Raw genomic sequence first — 22,219 nt, 5'->3', positions numbered from 1 at the left:
CACCCCCGCCTTGCTCTGACCCAGGCCCAGGCAGGAGGGGACCAGACAGCGGTGGAAGAAAGGAGCGCGCCTGCCCGGCGAGGCCAGACGCCGGCAGGGTCAGCTGCTCCTCCGCCCGCCCCGCAAGGGCAGCTGGCCCATTAAGCCCCCGAATTATGCATGGGCCTGGCGTCCCTCGCAGGGCGCAATCAACGCGGAGGGCGGGCAGGAGGTGGCCCGACGGGGACCTGGGGCGCCTCCACACCCGGGACTGGCGCGGTGGAGGCCCCTAACACGATCCGGGAGGGATCTGGGACAGAGACCCGCGGCTGGCGAGGCCCGGGGTGCAACCACCGAGTTATCAGTGTCCACACCCGCACCGTGCGTTCCCAGGCGCGCGCCACCCGGGTGCACCCGGCCAAAAAGCCCCGTGTTGCCCACCTCTGGGAATGCCGTTGTGTGGTCGCACTTGGTGAAGGGGTGCCAACGAACCCCAACTTCGGAGTCCTCGGAGAGGGCACGCCAAGCGGGCTAGGCTAGAGGAATGCAGTCCCAGCCCTCCCTCAACGGTGGCTGGAGAGGGTCAGAGGCCGGGTAGGGGGAGGGGCTTCTGGAGGTCATAGGCGGGAAACAGGACCAGTCTTTCAAGTTGCATGGTCTGGCACCCGGGAAATTGCACCGGTAGTGCCGTGCCATTGGAGCCTGAGAAGAGATTCAGGTGCAAAGTCGGAAGATTTAGGTGTCCACTCCCACCCAAACTGCTCCCTACACCTCTCCCCCTGCCCCCCTCCCCGCAGGACTCAAACCACCAGGCAGCCACATAGTCAATCACCACAGACCACTTTCCTTCTTCCAGACCTCTGTACTGCGGTCTACAGGCCCAGACCTCCAGTGTGGACGGCCTTTGTGGCCAGGGGACCGTTTATGGAACTGATTCTGTCTTTCACATGCTCTCCAAAACAAAGACCAGGTCAGGAAAAATTACACGCCCCCCCCCCCAATAAAGTCACTCATTTGCTGGGAAAGTTTTACAAGTCTGTGATGCAGGTAAAGACTGCACTGTTTAAGTCTCTTAATTGGCCAGCTTTGAACTTGAGTGTTTGGGAGACAGACCCCACTCAAACCCCAAGGCAGAACTGCTGGTCTGGAGGTGGGCAGGGGTCATGGAAAGGTTGTTCTGTTTCTTCCTTACCAGAGAAGACTCCAAACCCTTGCTGTCCCTCAAGCCCAGAACAGACAACCCCCAGCCTCCAGCCCCAGGGCCCACCTCTTTCACCTGATAGACAGGTATGCTCTCCAGAGGCCTGGTGGGCCCTGGAAAGGCTAAAAGGAAAAAGGTCAGCCACCTTCAAGGATAATGGGGTTTGTACTTGCTGAATGCTGCTTGGGATTCATTTGTGCTCTGTCATTGGGGAACCAGTCCAAGCACAGATACTGCAGCCTGTTTGCAAGGCTCAGTACTTGGATGTTGATCCCTACACCCAACTGTTTTGGCCAACCCCTTTAAGCCTGGGTCCATGCAGTTACCCTGAAAGTCAAGGAAGTTGCCCAGGCTCTGCCCCTCTGATCACATCCTTGGCCATGGTGTCTTGGGCTGAGGATTTACCTTGCCCTGAAAGCTACATCTGGACAGCTCACCTCAGGTTTATACTAGGAGTGGCCTCTGACTTTTACGCCAAGAGCCTAGCTCCCAGTGTCCCCCGAAGCAGCTTCCTGTAGCTTACCAGGAAGTTTGACCTCTCCTTCCCAGCATCCCTCTGTTGTGAGCAGGACCCTGTTGATCATTTCTAATCATTTTCATTTTCAACTGTCAGTTCTTCAAAGAAACCTGCTTCCCAAGCCCCACGTGTAAAAATGAGTCAAATCTGGGGTGCTGAGTGGGAGGGACTTAGGTGGGAATCTGGAGGACCCAACCCCATGCCCCTGGGAACCCTTTGTGGTTCCTTCTCTTTTCAGATCAGAAGACTCACGGCCCAGAGAGGGAGAGGGCCTGCTCAAGGTCACATAGCAAAAAAATGCCTTTTAGGCCTAAGACCAGAGGCCACCAGCCTGTTCTTCCCTCTCTGGACCCAGGAAGCCACCTGCCTATCCCTACCCTACTGGGTGCCAGCAGTCACTCACAAGCAGCACAAGGCCAGCAATGCACACATAACCACAGGTGTGTGCAGGACAGGTAAGGCCTCATTCCCTCTATCTCCAGACCCCATGTCCTCTCAGAAGACTCCAGGGGACAGCATTGTCCAGCTAGGAGCAGAAGGCCTGCCATAGTCAAAACTCACTGGATCCCAGGAACCCCACCCTGCTGGAAGATGGCCAGGTGAAGACTCCTTCCTCCCAGGGGGACCAGGAGCCAGCCTCCCCAGTTCCACTGAATCATCCATAGACTCAAGGACAACTGTACAAGGAACTACCCTCCCTAAGACTCAGTTGCCTCCCCTATGAAACAAAAGTAGCGGCTGATTTATCACCTTCAGAGGGTGGAGATGGCAGTTGGGAAGGAAGGATCAAATGTGACCACACAACCTAGCCAAGGTGAACATCTCTGTGAGGGCTGACACCCTAGGCTTGACTCACACCCCTCCCACCCTGGGCTAACATCTCTTCTCATTTCCCCTTCTGTGAAATGGGGTTCACCTTAACGCCTACCAAATAAGATTAAATGGGGGCGAGGAGTTTATCTTTGCCAGGCCCTTGGAACAGTGGCCCACATACTAAGCTCCAATAATTATGAGAAAAATCCAGGAACAAAAACCTCAACCTCTTTGGTTCCCCAGGGAAAAGATGACCCCCAGTGACAGTGAAGGTTGTTAGTTTAAAAGCTCAAATCAACTGCTAGCTGCCATCAGATTAAAAACAAAAAAAGCAATAAAAATAACAGGCTGAGGAGCTGGAGAGATGGCTCAGTGGTTAAGAGCACTGGCTGCTCTTGCAGAGGATCGGGGTTGGATTCCCAGTATCCACATGGTGGCTACCAACCATCTGTGACTCCAGTTCCAGGGGATCTGAAACCCTCTTCTGGCCTCCGTGGGCATTGCACAACATGGGCGCACTTACATGCATGCAGGCAAAACACTTATACACATAAGATAAAAATAAATAAATTTTTAAAAAATTTAAAAATAACAGGCTGAATGTGGCTAAATTCTCCCTCGTGTTGCCACTTGCAAGTGTGGTCCAAAGGACTATCCAGTAAGTAAAGACTCACATCTAAAGAAAAAAAATACCCTTCTAGCAGACCAGTGGTTTTTAAATCCAATCGAATTTTGGACCTACAGCCAGGGGCTGAGGCCATGTCTGTCAACTGTCACTGCTCTGGTTTGTATAGGAGCCTCTGTGTCCTGCCTTGTAGGTCAGCATGCTACACTGGGCACCACTCACCCCAGCAACAGATAGGAAGTAGAACCCTCTGAGTGAGATGGCTAGCCCCAAGCCTCAAGCTAGCCCCAAGCTGGGCACCTGGGCTTGCAAAGTGCCACCTGTCCCGATTCAGGATCATGAGAGCCAGACTCAGCTCTACCGGTAACAAGTAAGGTCAGACAAGCCGCCAAGACAGTATCTACTCTGCCAGTCCTCTCTGTGTGGCCTCTGAGACCAGCCTTCCCCTGGGTCACCCAGTGGCTCTGTTAGAACAGCTACTGACCTGCAGGGACTGGGTGTAGGGACAACATCTCAACTGAAACTTACAGTCAGCAGGCCTGGAAGGCCAGAAAGATCATCTCAATTGTACCAAAGACTGAGACTTCAGGAGGACAATTGGTACTGGTCCTATAGTAACTGGCAGGCAAACCCTCAATTCCATGAAACAAATACTTTGTATTTGTGGGTTAAAAATAACTGTAACAATGAGTATAAAATAAAATAAATAACTTGCATGCATGAAAAAAACGTTCCATACCAGCCCCATCAAAATCCTCATGTTAACTGCTTGCTCAGCCGTTACCCACCTCTCCAAAGCCATCTCAAGCAGGGGTCAAGGGGGCCTGAGGATGCCTGGCTATGTCCCTAAAAGCTTCCTGTCCCTCCTATCCAAGGTAGCCAGGCCAACCAGTCTACCTCACCTTTGCTATGTGACTTTAAGTAAGTCCCTTAACCTCTCTGAGAACCTTCAAAACCCAGATTCAAAATAGGATTAGACATATCTATTTGGGGATTGAAAAGTTAAGTGAGATAAACTCAGTACAGTAAGGAGCACCAGGTACAAGCCTTCTTCTGGACCACCCAGCGAACGTTCCTGAGCCCTAAGGTCAAGTCTGCCAACACCCAGACTCCAGCCTGTGCCCAGGGCCACATCCCTCAGACAGAACACAGAGCTCCTCGCTGCCGAAAGAGCTAATAATTAGCTGTCACGATTTTAATAATAAAAAAGAGATAATCCATGTCACAATATACATGGATTTAGCTAATCTTAATTTGGAAGGAAAATAACAACTCCAAATAGAGCAAATGCAAGTTCTTGGAGACATCCCACAAGTGGGGTTTATCTCAGGCTCCCAGCACAGGCAACTTATTTACTTTTTCCCACTGGCCAAGTTAGTATTTTATTTTTTCACATTGATTTTATATATTTTTTAGGAGTCTGCAGCAAACATTCTCAGAGCAGCATGTAAATCATGAGGTTTGCAGGAGCCCTTCCCTCCAGCAGTGGGTTGCTGGGACCACAAACCAAACCCTGCTCATACACAAGCCCTCCAGGCTTATTCTGAACCCTTCTGAGAGAACACATCCACCAGGCAGGGATATCACAGTAGGGAACCACCTGCCACCTCCACACCAGGGGATGTGCCACCTCCCATCACTCCCCTCCTGTCTCTATACTTCAGAAAATTAACATTTGGGGTTGGAGGGGAGGGGAGGAAAGGCAAATCTTTGAGTGACTTTGAGAATGGAATCCCCCCCATGAGGCTTTCTTTTGGGTGTGGACAAGGTAATAACGTGAAAAAGCAATTCCCTTCGGGGCTCTCTAAGGAGATTCCAAGGAGGACATAGAATGTTCCAAGAGGGAACCAGGTACAACTCTAAGGCTTAGCTGTGCAGGGGTGGGGGCTGGGGCTACCAAGCAGGTCCAAGCATGCATCCCTTGGCTTTGCTATTCACCTTGGCTTGACACTGTGCTATGTGGTGCTGCCCTGTCTCTTTTCATTTAGCCCTCGGCAGGATGCTGAAAAGTGGGTGCAGAAGAGAAAATAGGCTGGAAAGGTAGAGTGATCACCTGAGGATGAACTGGAAAGACCAGGGACACCAAAGCCCCTAGTCCCTTCCCAGGGTGAGCCACCATGATGCACATCACCATGTGACACTAATGTGACAAAAGACAGAAAAGTAGACATGAACCCTCGTTGATCTCATCCTGCCATTGCTTTTGGCTGGTGTGTGAGTACTAGAACCCAATGGAAGTTTCCACATCCCTCTTGGGGAATCACTCCAAAGGAAGCCTAAGACGTTCCTCAGATACACTCACAAGCGTGTGGGAGAGCAGAATGTCACAATAGAAACATGTGTGTGTGTGTGTGTGTGTGTGTGTGTGTGTGTGTGTGTGTGTGTGTGTGTGTGTGTGCCATGCTTGTGCTCTCCCTGAACCAGGCACCTGGCACACAGGCTGGGTCATCGTTAGCTATGTGCACTGAAAGGACACGGACTGTGAAGGCAACTCCCATGTCAGGACTGGCAGAAGCAGAGTAGGCTCACTCCTCATCTGTGCTCTTTCTCACACTACTGGATAAGGTCGTCAGATCCCAAATAACTGAACCCCTCCCTCCACATCCCTCCCTAGACTTGCTTCTAGGGAACCCCTCAGCAAACCCTGAAGCTCCTCACTCTGCACCTAGGTCTGCCTGAGTGGATGACCTGGTGCCCCAGCAGAGCCCTCAGTTGAGGCAAAGGCACAGAAACGGACCACAAGCAGCACCTAGAACCTCAGAGTACCTCAAGTCAGACCTAGAGGCCAAAGGCCTGACCTCTGGCCAATCCACCCCTGTCCCCGGGTGGGCTTTGAAACCAGCTGCCAGAGACGTCCTTTACCATAGGAGATGAGCAGGGGCAGGCCTCAAACCCACATCAAGAACAGGGCTGCTAGCTGCTCACACACTCCCCACAAGGGACGCCCTCTCATGGAGAACTGCTTAGGTGCTCAGCCACTGAACAAACGAATCAATGAAGAATGAATGAATGAATGAATGAATGAATGAATGAATGAATTGTGCCCTCCAGGACTTAAGCTTGATAGACTTCCTCCCTATGCCTTCTCATTTCTCCATCATTTCAAACAACAGAAAGACTAGAAACTGTTTAGCCATCTCTGGAATGACCTTCCCAAGGAGAGGGTGGTGAGTGGGTGTACACCCTGGTTGGACAACTGGCCAAATTGCAGCCTAGCCCTCACACCGAAGGATGAAAAGAATCCCACCTATTACAGGCCAGTCCTTCCATCCATCTCTAGGGTCCTGCTTCTAGAGCTCCTGGTAGAGAATAGGGGCCATTTGGACTGAGTGAAGCTGCCGGCTCATGACTGTACCATATTCCCGACCACCCTACCATGAAATTGGCCAAATTGGCCAGCCAAAGCCAGAGGCAGAGTCCCAAGAATCAACAGCCACCTGCTCGCCAGCTACTGGCTGGGACCAGGAAGTCCATGGGGACAGCAGCAGGACATGGAGCAGCTGGAAGACCCCTGAAGTCACAGTCAGGAAGTAGGAGCCAGGGGCCCATCAAGGCCCATGTGCCAGGGACCTGGACAGCAGCTGTGAGGATTTCCGGAAGCCCGGGTGGAGAAGTGCCCGTGATTCGTAGTTCCCCTCTTAAAATATAAAGACTCAATTATCTTTGAGCAGCTTGCTTTACACATGAATTGACACATTTATTTTACAATAAATAACTGAAAGTTATCTGTGTTTCCTTTACTGTTAATCTATACAGAGAAATAATAAACAGGGCTTGTCTACCAAATTGCAAGGACTGCAGTCCTCAGAATTCAATTAAGCTAAAATAATTAATGCTCCCACCATATTAAATTACTTTATATATTTGAGCCACTGAAGTTTTATTCTTTAATCTTTCCTTTTTATTAAATGAAGAAAAAAAATAAGGAAAGAAAAGAAAACTTGGTACCAAAGCAAAGAGGAGGAAGAAGACCCCCAAGTGGAAGGGAAGGTGGGCTGGGTTCTTAGAACCAAATGGCCGGTCGCAGCTAACGCAGCAGAATGTTTTGTACTTTGATTAAAATAACATTTCAAATGCTTTGAACAAACATATCTCCTTAGACTTCTAAGGGATTATTTTACATATTTCTTCTAGAATGAAAAAATCCATTCCCCCTGCCTCTGAACAGAAGGGCCAAGAATATCTTCTGTTATGCATAAAATAAAATAAAATAAAATAAAATAAAAATACTGTGGGTTCTTGTAGTATGACTGCCCGAAAGGGGGAAAAAAAAAAAAAAAGAAAAAAACAACTGGGGGCAGAGGGGGCTGCAGGGTGAAGACAAAGCTGTCAAGAGGTGAACTTTGCCTTTTGTGAAATCACATTGAGTCAGTTTCTTAAAACAAACCTCCCCACAATGATCCAGGGGCCTTCAATGGGAAAGAGAACTTTAGTGTAAAATGAGGATTTGGAGTCTGGGGACAACAGATAAAAGTACGTGCACTGAGATGTAAACAGTGACCAACCAAGAGGTTACCCCAAAAAGTCAGTGTGCTCTGACACCAGGTATGTGTCCATTTCTGAAATCTATCCTGAGTGTCGTGTCAGACAACACAGACAGACCCATCACCCTTCTTGACCTAATGAAGGATGTGTCCTCCTGACCGTGTTTGTGCACCCAGGTCTGGTTATGTTGGCATTGTTCCATGCCTTTGCATCTTGAAAGGAATGCAATAGGTTTCCCACTAGGGTACCCACCAGAAGGCAAGACTAGGGACCAGCCCAATTAGGTCTCCCCACTGCCCAGCCTAGGCCTGCAGGGATCTGCAAACAGACTCGTTAGTACCAGTACACAGGTGGGTAAACTGAGGCCAAAAGGCAGACAGTTGCCATATGGTAGAGATGGGCCCGCTGTGAGACCCTGACTGCCTCCTAAGTGATGGGAAGTTCCTTCCCATGTCTGTGTCATCTCCCAGGAGCATACAAAGCCTCAGTGTCCTTAGGGCTCCATGACCTAAACACCTGGTCACCTACTTGCACACTGAAGGGCCAGAGGGAACCCCTCAGAGAAAGTTCCATTGCCAAAGCTTTTGCAGAGGAGCCCTTGTTCTCTCTGTCATACCAGGCCTGTTGGAATTATTACTGCCTAATGACAAACAAGGAAACTGAGGCTCAAACTCATGAAGTGGTCAGCCCAAAGTCAATCAGTATGACTGAACCCTCATCTGCACAAAGTCTGAAGCCTATCTAGCTGCCTCTTTAGGTAAACACAGGCAGGCCAGGGGCCCCCATCTCTCCCAGAAACAAATGCTATGCACACCGCAGAGACTCTTCCGGGAGACTCTGGCATGCCAAAAGTATGGCCAGGAAGGAAAGACTTAGAGAAAAGTCACCAAGTGGGCACACCCCACAAAAGGTCACAGGTAGTGCCTGGGGAAGAGGCCGCACACATGTTCGGGTAAGGAGACCAGCTGTCTAGGTAGGAACAAACGCTGTGCCAAAAGATATGTCCATTCTCCCCCAGGTGATAGATCTCAGACAAGTTCCTACAACCCCTCCCCAGACCTATCCTATGGTGTCAGTCAAAGTGGGAGGCAGCCTGGAGGATGAGAAGGCCCACCCCATCCTTTCAAACTGAGTCCAGAGAGAGGAGAGAGACGAATACTTGTACGCATAGGTGACTACCACGTACTGCCTCACTGTGCATCTGCTGAATCCTCACAACAATCATCACGAGGGCGGTTTCCTAAACTCCATCTGAGGGACGGGAAACCACTGAATCCAGGCTGTGAGGAACAAAATCCAAACCATTCAGCGACTGAGCCAAGATCACCAGCAAAGAGAGGGCCAAGCCAACTTCCAAATTGCCGTCCTGTGCTCCAGGCCACCTCTGGCTAAAGCCCAAGACAGAGCTCCCTTGCCAAAAGCAAAGGCACCAGCATGCAGCAGTCAGGCCGCCCTGAGCCTGTCTCCCCCAGAAGGTCACCTGGAAGGTGGGCCCTCAGAAAGGGGAAGCCCTGGACCTCCCCCAGCAGCACTGCTACTAGGTCATGGGGTGGGACTGGCTGGGGAGGGGGCTTCAGCAGTCACCAAGTGAGCAAAAGTTCATACCTGCAAGGTTCTCCTGCTTGGGACAGATGCCTTTCGTGGGTGACAGCAGGTGATCATCTTCATCGGGGGTGACCTGGATCCCGATCTCCACCGGCTCGGACACTCTCCTAAGCTCAGAGCGGGAGGAGGGCGGTGGACTGCCCTTGTCCAGGCCCTTGTCGTAGCAGGTCCCCAGGCCACCACACTGCTTCTTCTTGTGCTCTATGAAAACCAGGATGTCCCCCAGCGGGAAGTTCATCTGACACTGGCCACAGGTTAGCAGGTCAGGGTCGGGGCCACCCACCATCAGCCCCAGGCTGCTCGGCTCCTCTATCTCCAGACCCTCATCTTCCTCGAGGATGGCAGCCTCCACATGGTCAGCCTCTGCTGGAGACAGAAAGGAGACAGGGGAGGGGCAGAGAAGATAAAGATGGGCTTAGGCGGTCACAGGCACGGGGCTCCTTCCACCCCTTCCCGGTTAAGAAGCAGGCCCTTCTACTCCCAGGATCTGGGGTTCACCATCCCATTCCATCACATCCCCAAGGATATCACACCAGTAGTGCTTCCTAATGCATGTCCTGCCAACTCCCAACACAGCGTGAGAACATACACGTGTGCACATACATATTACACGCACCCCGGCTGCCAGCAGCATCAGCCAGAGCCATGTCCCTCACACTTCATGTTATCTGAGCATCACCCGGGGAGCTCTGCGCTCCAGGGCAATGACTTGGGGAGCCATTCTTTAAGCCACCCCAGGTTATTCCAATGGATGACAAGGTGGAGAAGCAAGGAACTGACACTGTGTCCCCCCTGCTCCTCCAGCTGGGGCTACCACCCCTTCCCACCGGTTTTCATTCATGTACCTGGCCTCCCCATTCATGCGAGTCCTACTTGAATTCCTCTACCTGAGTCCTGGCCACGCACCAAACTAGAAAACAGAAACCCAGACAGGTGTCTGAGAGCCAGTCCTGCCCAGAAAGGGACACACACACACACACACACACACACACACACACACACAGAGGCACGCACGCATGCACGCATGCTCTGAGAGCAAGAAGTGTCAGGTTCCAAAATATGGAAGGGGAAAGCAAAACCGAAGAGGAGCTGGCATCCCCGTACACTGTACTCAGACCTCTACCACGTTAGCTGCTCAGTGCTCCACTTCCCACCGTCCCTTTCGTCAGTTGGTTTTATTTCCACTCCAAGGAAAAAAAAAGTCTTCAGCCTCAGGAAGCATTTCTTGACAGACAATCGTTTGGATGTTTCTGAATTTCTTTAGAACTCTTCCTTTTGTTGTTATTTTTTGTAGGGGGCATAGGACCCAAATATTTTGAAGCTAATAAACACCTCAAAAATCATCCATCCCCTCAAGGGAACACTACAAAACTCAGCAGCAAAGTGCCGTAAATCAAGGGAAGTGCATGATGTAGAGGTTTCATGTTCCCCTCAGAGTCTGGGCAAACTCCGGTTGGAATTTTTTCAAGGGCTAATGTGCAGAAGGAGTAAGTGGCCAGGTCTTCATAGACGCTAGGGGAAGCCACAGGTCTTACACCAAGGAGGTAGGTAAATGCTAAGCCATAAGTGTCTGGGGAAGGATAGTAAAAGCCACAGAGGAAAAAGGAGGGCTAGGAGGGCGGAATACATTCCGTGGCAATGAGGTTACTGACGGGCCAGAGCCAAAGAGCAAGAACTGAAGGGAAAAAAAATCCTGTGGCATCTTCCATCCTGCATGTAAGTCACTGTTCTGTGTTTTCGGAACCCAAGCTTGCTCTCAGGGCCCACGAGAGTTCGTGTGCAAAACAAAATGTAGAATCCGAGGCCGGTGGCATGGAGCATGTACCTAGGAGCCATGCGTGGATACAGGGAGAGGTTAGGGTACAGCAAGAGAAATCACAAGTTGAGGTAATACCTGTGGTTACCAGAAGGCAGGCAGGGCCCTCTGTAAATGACACGTAGAACCACCGCATCAGAAAACACGGCAGTTCAGAAACACCCCGCAGATGGGTGAAGTCTAAATCTGTTGTCTGTAGATCACTAACACAACAGAACCAACAAGGTAAAGGGGCAGTCCCCACAAAGCCAGTCCCAGAAACCATTAATTACCCTTGAAAAAGAAATCGGAGTTTACTTCAAAAGGAGTTTGAAGACAATGCTACGTAATTAATTTACCAATTTATTTTATGAAAAGCTGCTTTGCCATGGTTAAAATGTAATCACAACCTTCAAGCTGAACAGTGGTTCGAGGGAGAGACTGGATTCCTGTAAACCGTTTGTCAGGACGTAAAAGGTAATTATTCGGTGCCTCTTTCCCCTTTAATGATCTAACATTGAGCAATACTGTTTATATTGAAAAGCTCGCACCTTTAATTACCAATTACATATACATAATTTCAGAGCCAAAGGAGAGGGCTGTGCAAACAGTTCTTTAGAAATATAAGGATGTATTGTGCACCATTTCCAGAGAAAGAGCACTAATAAATGGGAGGAGGATGTCAAAATATTGTTTTGTCAAAAAAAAAAAAAAAGCACAAAGGAAATGAACTGAAAAGCAAAAAAAAAAAGGACAAAATGAAATTGAGAATTCAGACAAAACAGCAGTGAGGTGTGGAGGTGGGGTACCTGGTACGGTTTTCAATGCCAGCCCCTAGCAGGTCTGGCAACTCGCCTCATCCTCACAGCCTTCGATAAAAACAACAAACCCACATCCCCAACCTGACAGTGCTCTCCAACAGAAAGGAGCTTCTTTTTGCCGTTTAATTGACTGCACCTTGGACTTTTCCATTGTTTTTTGGTTTGGTTTTGTTTTTGTTTTTTTATTAACTTTCGAGCCACATCTACCCTCCACCCGCCTGGCCAGTTCCAGCAGCAGAAGCATGCCATTTTTTGGTGGGAGATTTCAAGCTGCAGAATTTCAAATTCATTTTCTAATTCTAAAGGACCACAGACTAATACAAAAATTAGCAAAAGTCACATACGCCGGTTCACAGCACCCAGTCCCTCTCTGTTCCTGCTTTGGCAAAGACTCCAAACCCACACTTTTTTTTTCTTTTTTCTTTTTCTTTCTTCCTTTTATGGGGGAACATCTGGCATTCTTTCCGTTTGTTTGTTTGCTTGTTTGTCTGTCTGGTTTTGGCAGTCTCTGTCTCTCACTTTCTTCACACTGAGGCACAGTAACTGAGTATGAAGGGCTCCAACACTCGCTTACTGAGCTGCAGCTCCGAGTTCCGAGTCTCCTTAGAGCCAAGCCAACTGGGAAGCCAGAGCCTTGCAGACAGACAGACAGGCTATCCCCAGGAGCAGTCTCAGCTCAGAGTTCAGTCTCTGCTTCCAGGACCAGGACCCAAGCCATGCCACTACCTCAGGGGTTGGGAGATAGAACCAGGAAAGAATTTAGACCGTGTCTCCTTGCACTCCCACTTTCAGTGTTGAAGGCAAAACTCCCGAAGATGACAGCATGTCCTCCCTGTCAACTCCAAAGAGCTGGGTTTTCCTCTCCCCACCCCCAGGCTGTGTGCAGGAGGCCCTGAGCTCTGGCCCCCTGCCCCTGTTTTTGATTCTCTTGAGCAAGGTGATAAAGTGGTCCCCAGGCATTCAGGCAGCAGAGTCCCACTGAACCTCAATTTCTGGGTCAGATCGAGTAGACCAGGCAGCTGACTAGGCCTGAAAGCCAGGCAAGAGGCTCTCAGAGACACCCAAAGACTGTGGTTTCATTTCCGCTGGTGTATAGAGTGTGTGTGTGTGTGTGTGTGTGTGTGTGTGTGTCCCTTCTTAGAACTAACTGTTTCTATAATGAAAGAAAGAAAAGGAGAAAGAGACAGACGCTTGGCCAAGCTCTGAGAAGAGCAAAGTTAGAGGGAGACTGACTGGTCCTCCGGGAACCCTCCTCAGCTGCCCTGCACTGAAGACGTCTATCTGCCCAGACACCTGCGTCCCCCAGCTCCGCACTGCCTCAGAGGACCAGCCTCTGCTCACACTTGCCACGCAGAAAGGAGGGAGCCTCCAGGAAAGAGAAGAGACAGATGAAAGCAGCCGCTGCAATCCCCAGACTCTACCAACCAGCCCCTCCTGTAGCCTCATTCCACAAACTCAGGCCTTAAAAAATAAGGTGCAGATAAAGCACTCCTCTGAGAAGATGTGTGCTTTCCTGAAAAGCTCCCCAAGTGTCAGGCAGCCTGCAAAATATTACCACTCTCCACATACCACGAACCGAATAAGTATAGCAATTGCTAAAATGCTTGACTCGTTAAGAGGAAAAATGAATGGACAAATGCAGCCCACAACTTGCTCAAATGTCAGATATGAGAGGATTGAAGAGGGTTTTGAAATGTTAAAGCCTAAAGCACGTGAACAAATATATATTTACACACACACACACACACACACACACGACACATACACACACACACACACACACACGCACGCGCGAGTTAGATTTTCTTTTACAACAAAACCACATTTTATTTACAAGGCTGGGCCTCCTCCCAGCTGGTAAACGCATTTAGAGGCAATGAAATCAGGCTTCACAAGTAATAATGGGCGTCATTGTTAAGTGGCAGGGGAAGCCCTTGATCCTAAGGCAAACTTCCCATGTATAAGCTCCACTGGGAAGGAATTTGGGGCAGAAGACAGAGAGAGGAGCTGTTCACACTGGCCCAGCCAAGCACCCATCAACCCCCCTAGCAGCTGCAAGGGCTCAGAAGGCCTTACCTTACTAGCACACAGATCCCAGGGCCCTGCCTGCCCTAGTCCATTTCTAACAACTGTCTACACCTGCCCTTCAGGGAATTTCAGAAAAGAGATTAACTCCCTGCTGTCCCCAACGCATGGGGCATGTGGACTGCTACACACACGTACACACACACACACATGCACGCATGCACACACACACACACATGCGCACGCAGATTACTGCATGCACAGTACATGGGCTTATGTTCTCCCTTACCCTGCTCAAATCTCTACAACTAACCCACAGGTCAGGGGAAACACATGCAGAGCTATTGTTTCAGTGATGAAGGGAGTAGGGACAGGAAAGAAGTGTTGAGGGGGGTGTTGCCAGGTTCTTAAAACCGTGTGCCACCAACGTCACAGCCGCCATCACAATGTGTACGTATGTTTACAAGAAATGTTCAGCATCCATCCGCCGAGCTCTGCCTCCCTCTGACTTGAGACTTTACACCTGCTTCCCAGGAAGCCAGGGCCTCTGCCAGCTAGCCTATGCTTACCAACAACCTGTAAAGGGATCTTTGCATTCTCTTCCCAGTGAACATTCAGGGAAGGGCCATGACAGCAGGAGACACAGAAACGCCACCGACACACGCGCATTCATCGGAGCACAACACTTTCTGAGCTGCCATCAATTTTTAATTTATTGGATCCCAGGGAAAATAACAACTACCAACCGTGGGGAGGGGAAGGACAGGGGTGGATGGAAGAGAGCAGGAATCAATTCTTGGTGAGGAAAATAATCTATGACTAGATGATGCTTAAAGGCACGACAAGAGGTTTTATGAAGTTCTCCAACTGATGGAATAATAAAGTGTCCAGAGAGGGCAAAGCATGTGCTGGGAGAAATGGCCACACAGGACTGCAAATGATTAAGTCCCCAGCAGGGATCTGGGAGAGGAGGGCCTGGCCAGCAGGGTGCAAAGCAGGAGCCCCATACTCTACCTCTGACCACCTGCCTTCTCAGGTTTAGGAGTCCAGCCTACTTCAGGTGTCACTGTCCTGCATCTCCCTAAGACCCTCCAGAAACCACCTCTGCAGAGGGACAGGGACACACCACACACAGTTCTCTAACACATAGAGAGCAGCCAGTCTGTCTGCTTGTCTATGCCAACCATAGCGCACACCTCAAAATGCAATTTCCACCATTTCTAACATTCGGGAGAAAGACGGACAGAAAGCAGTCTGCAGTAAACGTGAAAGTCTGTGTGGGTTTCTCCTCCTGGGAAACCAAACCGACCAGGATCCACGCTGATTTGGCCAGCTGAGGGGGAGGGGTAATAAGACCTGGTCAGCATTTCAGGAAGGTTGGCAGGGAGGGTGTTCCTGATCAATGAAGAGGTTTTGGTTACAGGGAGAACCTCACTTGCACAGCCTTGGTCCATAGGCTCCATGTGAGAAAGTCACATGGTTGGAGTCACAGCCCATCTATATAGGCTGTCCTGCAAAACTCCAGTCTGGCCTTGGGCAACTTGGGCAGATTAAGAACAGCACCCTAACATTTTCCTAAAGTACTCAACAGGCTTAGTCCAGCCTCCTCCCCTTCTCCCACTGGGCATGCCTCTCCAGAACCCCATAATAGAGTTCAGGAAGCTGGATTCCCCCAAAACTAAGGACACAATAAGGAAGGAATAAAGAAATTTACACTCAAGCATATCCATAGATCCAGACCATACTAAAAAGTTACAAATAAAAACCTAAGCCCATGTCAAGTAAGAACAAAATGGCTTATGCTTTGATAAACAAAACAGCTACCTTAAGAGGAAGAAAAAGATCTACCAACGTAGAAAACCTTCTAAACACATTCGTCCATGAAACTCCAAGAGCCTTCGATCCTCAGAGCTACAAGGTGCTAGAAAAGATTTGATATAAAGGCATTCTCTGTAGCCAAATGAAGGCATTTGTTTTGTTTAACAGTATGCTTTTTCAAAGGTGTGGATGGGAAGGCCTGCTGTGGGGTACAGTGGACCTCGAGAGCTATCTCTGGGGCATCCAGATACTCAAAGGCTATAGGAAGCCTACCAGGGCAGGGGCTGCTTTTCATGTCCTTTCTAAGGTAGAAATTCAAACATGATTCTGATCCCATCTCCTCTTATCCTTAGCAATCAGAAGCACATGTTAATTACAGTAACATGAGCATTCAACTTTCTTGGGACATTTCTTCATGTTGATTTGGAAGGCTCATCAGGACGGTTCACAAATGTATTTGTAGTTCACCAGTTCAGTGGAAAGCAGTCATAAAAATTTGTGTAAAAAACAGAAGATTTTTTTTAATCCTCTTTTTACTGTGAAGTTACTTAATTTTGTGTGGTCTGGGATTTCATTACAGCAAACAGCTCGGGCTGGTTAATTCCACACCCAAGCAAATTATCAGCTGCCACAGAGAAAGAAAATAAAAAGAATGAATTTCTGGAATTTCAACAACTACACAAAAGACTTGCATATGTCAAAATGCCGACGGAAGTCCCTGGGACACAACTCCACTCGTCAAGCCTCCATCTACCGCTGTTTGTTTTTTCCGGTAAACACAAGGCCACTGTGCTCACCTCCCTCACCAGGAGGACACAAGCAGTGTGTCCCTCTGGTAGCCTGCTCTTGGTGCTTTTTACACACATCCTGGGAAAACCAACTGCTCAAGGGAGGCAGTCAACAAACTAGAGACACAGGCAACAAAATGCGAGCAGGTCTCTCACACGGACATTTGGCTCCCTGGGACCAGAAGGCAGATTTGAGGGCTGGGGAACAGGGAGATGACAGAGCACTCAAGACCCCACGCAGGATCATGTGAGTCAACAGAGAGCTGAGAAATGACAAAGCCACACTCGGAGCAGCTGGATGACAGGGAACCATCATCCCCAGTGTCATGTTCTGTTCTGCCTCCTCCCTGCTAAGATAAATACAAGTAACGGCCTTCTTTAGCGCAGGGCGGTTCTGCCGGCATCAATATCTTGACCATGTGGTGGAGGATACAGATCCCTAAGACTTTATTTTCCCCTGTCCTCTGCAGATGTGACAACAGCATTAACCTAGGATCCAAAATCCTTGGAGAGTTTGAGTAAAAAGTAAGGCCTGCCCAGGCAGCCAGAGAGCCCTTCCTTCAAGGACAGAGATTCCGGAAGGACGGCATCCAATCCCCATCTGTCCCTACCCCAGATTTTTTTTTTCACGCATTGAATGTCTATGGTCTGTGTGTAGTCACAGCTCTAGCTCGGGAAGCTCCCCAAGTTCCAAGGCAAAGGAATGGGGGTTCCAATAAACTGAATTTTTTTAACAGGCCGGAAGCAGGCCAGAAGCCAGCCAGAAGCCATTGCCCAGGCCCTAGACTTGGAGGTACCCTGGTTCTTCGCCTCAGAGTTGTCCTCTGAGCTTGTCTCCATGATGTACTTACAACTGGCTCGATTCAAACATTAAATGAAGTCGAGAAATCATCAGATAAATGGCTAGCCCTCTTTCTCTCTAGCTGATGACAGTGTGGGCTTTTGTCTGACCTAATTTATTTCTCTTTCAGGTTAGAATAAAGCACTTTCCTGTCCAGGGCAAGCTCTTCAGCTCACCCACTAAACTCAAGCATAAGCCTCCGGCTTACTGCACTGTCTACAGATTTCTGAAACTCTGAAGAAAAGATATGATAGATCTTGAAACCCAGCAATCAAAGCACACATATTCTCCAGAACTAAATTACATGTTTGGGGGCAATACAGTCTCATGACATGCCATCCATGAAGGATACTATCGAGGGTGAAAAGTATGGTCCGGTGCTTGGCACTGACAAGCCCACACTCCTTCCAAACAAAGTTCTCACATTTTTTGAGATATTTTATATCTTTAGGGAATGGTGCTATTTCCCTTAGTTCAGAGGGAACACTATGGAGATGGAATTAAGAATCTAAGTGCTATCATATCTGAGCGGAGAGGGTTTCCATACATCAAGCTGCCTTGGGTCTATGACTCCCTCAAGCAGACTCCCTGGAGCTGTAGCTCACCTTAGAGAAGTCTCCCAAAATGCTGTGCATTCTTCCCAGACTCCCTTACCAACAAAACAAAATTTGCAGAACATCAAGAAATGGACAGATCGGAAGAAACATACTCCTTCAAGATTAACAATTTTAATTGTTAAGAAAAGAAAGAAAGGAAAGAAAAAATGCAAGGGGAATTAGAGGAAAACAGAATACCTCTCACCTGCCAGGTGAGGGCTTGTCAATCAATGACGAGAGCTTGAAAACAGATTTCTCAAACTCATTTTCTCATTTTGTCCTGCACGAATCTCTGCAGGAAAATCAATATTACAACTTCACGCCTAAGACATTTTGCAGCAACGTAAACCGGCGCCCCTGCTGCCGCTGCCGCCGCTGCCGCCGCTGCTGATGGACGCCGCTCCCAGGCAGAGCTGCCCAGGCACCGCAGCCATGACACGGGCACCGAGCGCCCCCTAGCCGCCGAGAGGCGGTAGGCGAGGCTTCGAGTTATCAGGCTTGCCATAAACCAAAAGCCAATTCCACTGAAAGTTTATTTGGAAAGTATTTTATCACAACAAGCAACAGAGAATGCAAAGCACGGAGATAGGAGATGCAAAACGGATACACGAAGGCGGGGAGAAGCCATGTTCTAAGCTCTGAGACAGTGTCAAACGTGCTCAGAACGTGCACACCGCAGAATCTGGGATCTGTAACCAGACTGACTTGCATTCATTTCACCTGAGACATCATTCTAGTTATCGTCAAAATGCACAGGAAGCTGGCCTTTCCTCTGGCCAAGGAAGGCCTGATGAGTCCTTCTGCGGTGAGATAATCAGTACACCCAACCTTCTATAGAACACACCAGTCTCTCGCCAAATCCCAAAGGCCGGCTCCCCGGGAGCAACTGTGTTCACCCCAGGACTTGAGAAATGACTCGGGTTTTTTTTTTTCTGTTATGAAATATCCTAAAGGCCAGACAAAAATTGCCAAAGCCCAAGCACATGCAAATTAGCAGCCTCCTTCCCCCTCAAAAAAATAATATGCATACATACAATATCTTCAGGTAAGGGGTAAAATACCCTTTTAAAATATTAGGAGTAGTTAAAATATGCTCATGGCTGTTTTCTCTCAGGTGTGAATTACAATGAATAAAATCAGCCTGGCATAACACCTTTGATGAACACATTTTTATTCTCCTGTGGAATCGGGGGCAGCCAACATCTATCACACCTTCTAATGATACGGGGTTCCCTTCTGTGCAGAAGGCAGACAACTTCACTGCCCCCACCCAACTACCCCCCCAAAGAAAGAAGACAGCCTATGTGCCATACAATTTATAGAGAGACACAGTTTTGAAAGATAAGTAGATGGACCGTTGGAGATACACTATACCCTGGAGGGTTAAGATCATTGCAAACACAGCCACCTTCAAAACATACAGCCACCACCAAACCCAATTTAAGGAGGCAAGAATGAAATTAATACAGTTAGCCTGACTTCCATATCAAATCTTGGGTCTCTGGTTGTTTTGCAAAAAAAGTGAAGGCATACAGAAAATTACTAATCTTCCGAAGAAACCTGTTCGTGGGTTATTTTAAAATTGCCTTAATTGAGGTTCTGTAATCGACAACTTATATCTGACATTCTCATTTCTACAGAAAGCCTCAAGCTTTTCCATGGACTTTAAGGCACATTTCCCTCTGCCCTGACCCTGCCTGGCCTGGCCAGCTCAAGGTCCTTCCTCTGCCTGGCCTGCAGCAGCCTCTTACCTCCCCTTTCTCCATTGTCCCTGTTGGTTTGTGTTTCTTTTTATTAATCGCTGTGCCTGTCCTCCCATTTGAAAAGCCACATCCATCTGGGTCAAACATTCTGAAATAAACCAGAAACCCAGGTTTCCCTTTCCAGCTGTCTCCTGCTCAACTTCTCCACTCTTCTAACCGGCCCTGTCTGTAAATGCAACCAGCTCATATGGAGCCCTTCTCCCAACACACACCAATATCAGGGATGCTATTTGCAGGCTCTTCTGGTTTCCCAGGCCATCAGTTAGTCTAAGTTGCATCATCCCCAAAGAACCAGAAGCTGCAGCCGGACAGGCCCGAAGGCTGCTGCCACTCAGCTGATAACGTGGTTTCCTTCGAGTTTAAAATCTCAAATGTGAGCTCTGGCAGAGGCTATGACAACATCTGCTTTGCTGGTCAGGGCTCCACAGCACCTTACATCCCATGTTTGTAGGGAGTCACACTCCCCGAGGCCACACAGCATCCACTGAACTGCATCCCAGTTCTGCCTTTTCCCTGTCTGCTCTCATCTCCAGGGTGACACAGGACAGACAGAAAAGCCAGCTGCTGTGCTATAATACATAGCCTTTTCTGAGCACTGCTTGGACCACTAGCCCTGCTCAACCCCCCTGCACAATTCCACTGCTCCCAGGGCCCCTGGAAGACAGGTAGGATTGCTTTGCAACCTGGTCTCCAGTCCTTCTTTTCTCCTCACCACTCTTCTTCACCCTCTCTGCCACAGCTCCAGAGTCAGCTAGCTTTCCCCAGTGGCTCTGAGCAAGAGTGAGACAGGGAAGGGAGGCAGAATGGAAGGATGTTGCACCAGACACCCCTCACTTGAGTGCCCAGCTGTCCCCAGTCCTGCCGACCAGAGCTTGTTCCTGATATCTGGATAAGGACAGCAAACCTACCTGTCTTTCCCCTAACACACACCCGCAAGTACCCTGGACTCCTATGTCCCTGCCACAAGCCTTTCCCCCTTCCCACACACCCCTTCCCCTCTTCAAAAACAATCCTAGCAATTATGTAGGGGCTCCGGGGGGCAAATTGCCTCCTGGACAAATTAGGCTCTGCAAGTGTAGATGTTTTAACAACTACCCCACCTAAAGGGCGTGGGGGGGCTGCAGGATAACGCACGGCTGCGGCTTATAAAGGAAGGAAATGTCAGCTGGCCAAAAGGACCTTCAACAAACCAGGCTCAAATCTGGTTGCAAAATATTTTGTTTTCAATGCAACCAGCAAGATTTCTTTGGTTACAACATTGAAAAACAAAGCAAAACTCCTCTTCCCTCCTCCCTTAAAAGACATCCCTCTTCCCCCAAACCCCACCTTAACATCTATTCCTCCCCCCAATAATAATAATTAATAATAATAATAATAAACCCACAAATTCTTACTAACGTGTCAGCGGTAACAAAGGATTCGAGAGCAGCAATTGCTCTGAGCAGATGGCTCCTATGCTGGGTTTTGAGGGGAGGGGAACCCCTTTATATATTTATTTATTTATTTATTTAAATTCTTTAAAATATAACATAAATATTCGGCTCTCGGCCTCCTGGCAGCCAGTCCTCGGCGGCGGCCGGTGCTCACAGCCATCTCCAGCTCCAGCGCGCCGGGGAGCCGGGCCCCAGCACGGCGAGGTGAGCGAAGGACTGCGGGGCTTACAACCTGCCTGCCGTCTCGACGGTACCCAGAGGACATTTTATTTCTATTACGATACAATAAATAATAAATAATAAATAAATAAAAAGCAACGGCGACCCACACCCCGCGACCGAAGGAACGGCGCGGAAAGGCTCGCGCGCGGCTAGCAGCAGCCCGGCAGGCTGCGGTGGGGCTGCGCGGCCAGCCGACCTCGCCGGTGCCAGGGCACGGGGACCCGGGCGGGCTCCCCGGAAAACGCCGTACCTGGGCGGCTCGCGCTCGTCTTTTCTCTTTGCTAAATAAACCCAGCTGGGGCGTTGGAAGCCGCTTCAGGTCGGCCCGGCTGCCTGACTAGGCAAGCCCCGCCACTTGCCTGAAATCCGGTGGATTTCCACCGCGACCTGCCTTGTTTATTTGGATAGGGGCGATGAAAGATACTGACATAGAAAGATGGATACGCGACTGATGGGTCTCCTTTCTTTTTCCTTCCTTTTTCCCCATTTTTACTATGTTATAAGCGCATCCCTCTCTTCCCACTCCTGACACTTTTTTTTTTTTACTTGTGGCGGGTATTTTCACCAACCTCAGCCTCCCCCCACACACATACCATTTTTTTCCTTTCTTTTTTTTTTTCTTTTTTTGGGGGGGAGGGGGGAGACAACACCGTCCCAGGAGACGGAGGTGGGGAAATGGGGAGGGGGTTGCTCCAGCAAAGCCGCGCAGCTGGATTCTTTTGCAAATAGCTGGAGGACCGGAGGAGAAGGCGGCTTCGGAATCCTAGGACCCGCATGGCCTGCGCCCTATCCGGGCGCAAGCCATCGGGAACCCGGAGTCAGCGGCCACCGCTCGCCCTGCGGTTCCCCGGGTCCGAGGCACACCCGGGGGCTCCGTCCGCCCGCTCCTCCA

The 22,219-nt window shown here is 49.4% G+C and overlaps 1 protein-coding gene across 7 annotated transcripts in view; it reads right to left on the bottom strand.

The window, feature by feature from the left end:
- Bcl11b (BAF chromatin remodeling complex subunit BCL11B) overlaps window positions 1-22,219 on the bottom strand; it is an 89,672-nt gene that overhangs the window by 65,904 nt on the left and 1,549 nt on the right. For 2 of the 7 annotated variants that reach the window (XM_008825642.2, XM_008825646.2), the window contains exon 2: window positions 9,226-9,591. In XM_008825642.2, the coding sequence (XP_008823864.1) occupies window positions 9,226-9,591 (366 nt within the window). Of the gene's footprint in view, window positions 1-9,225; window positions 9,592-10,070; window positions 10,136-18,114; window positions 18,192-22,219 lie in introns of those variants that run through there. The other 5 variants (XM_008825643.2, XM_008825647.2, XM_008825644.2 and 2 more) reach the window with 4 other exon arrangements.

Source organism: Nannospalax galili, unplaced genomic scaffold, assembly GCF_000622305.1.
Source record: "Nannospalax galili isolate Female #2095 unplaced genomic scaffold, S.galili_v1.0 scaffold188, whole genome shotgun sequence".
Taxonomy (NCBI): Eukaryota; Metazoa; Chordata; class Mammalia; order Rodentia; family Spalacidae; genus Nannospalax; species Nannospalax galili.
Note: the sequence above shows the minus strand (reverse complement) of the source record. Positions and strands in the feature narration are given on the sequence as shown.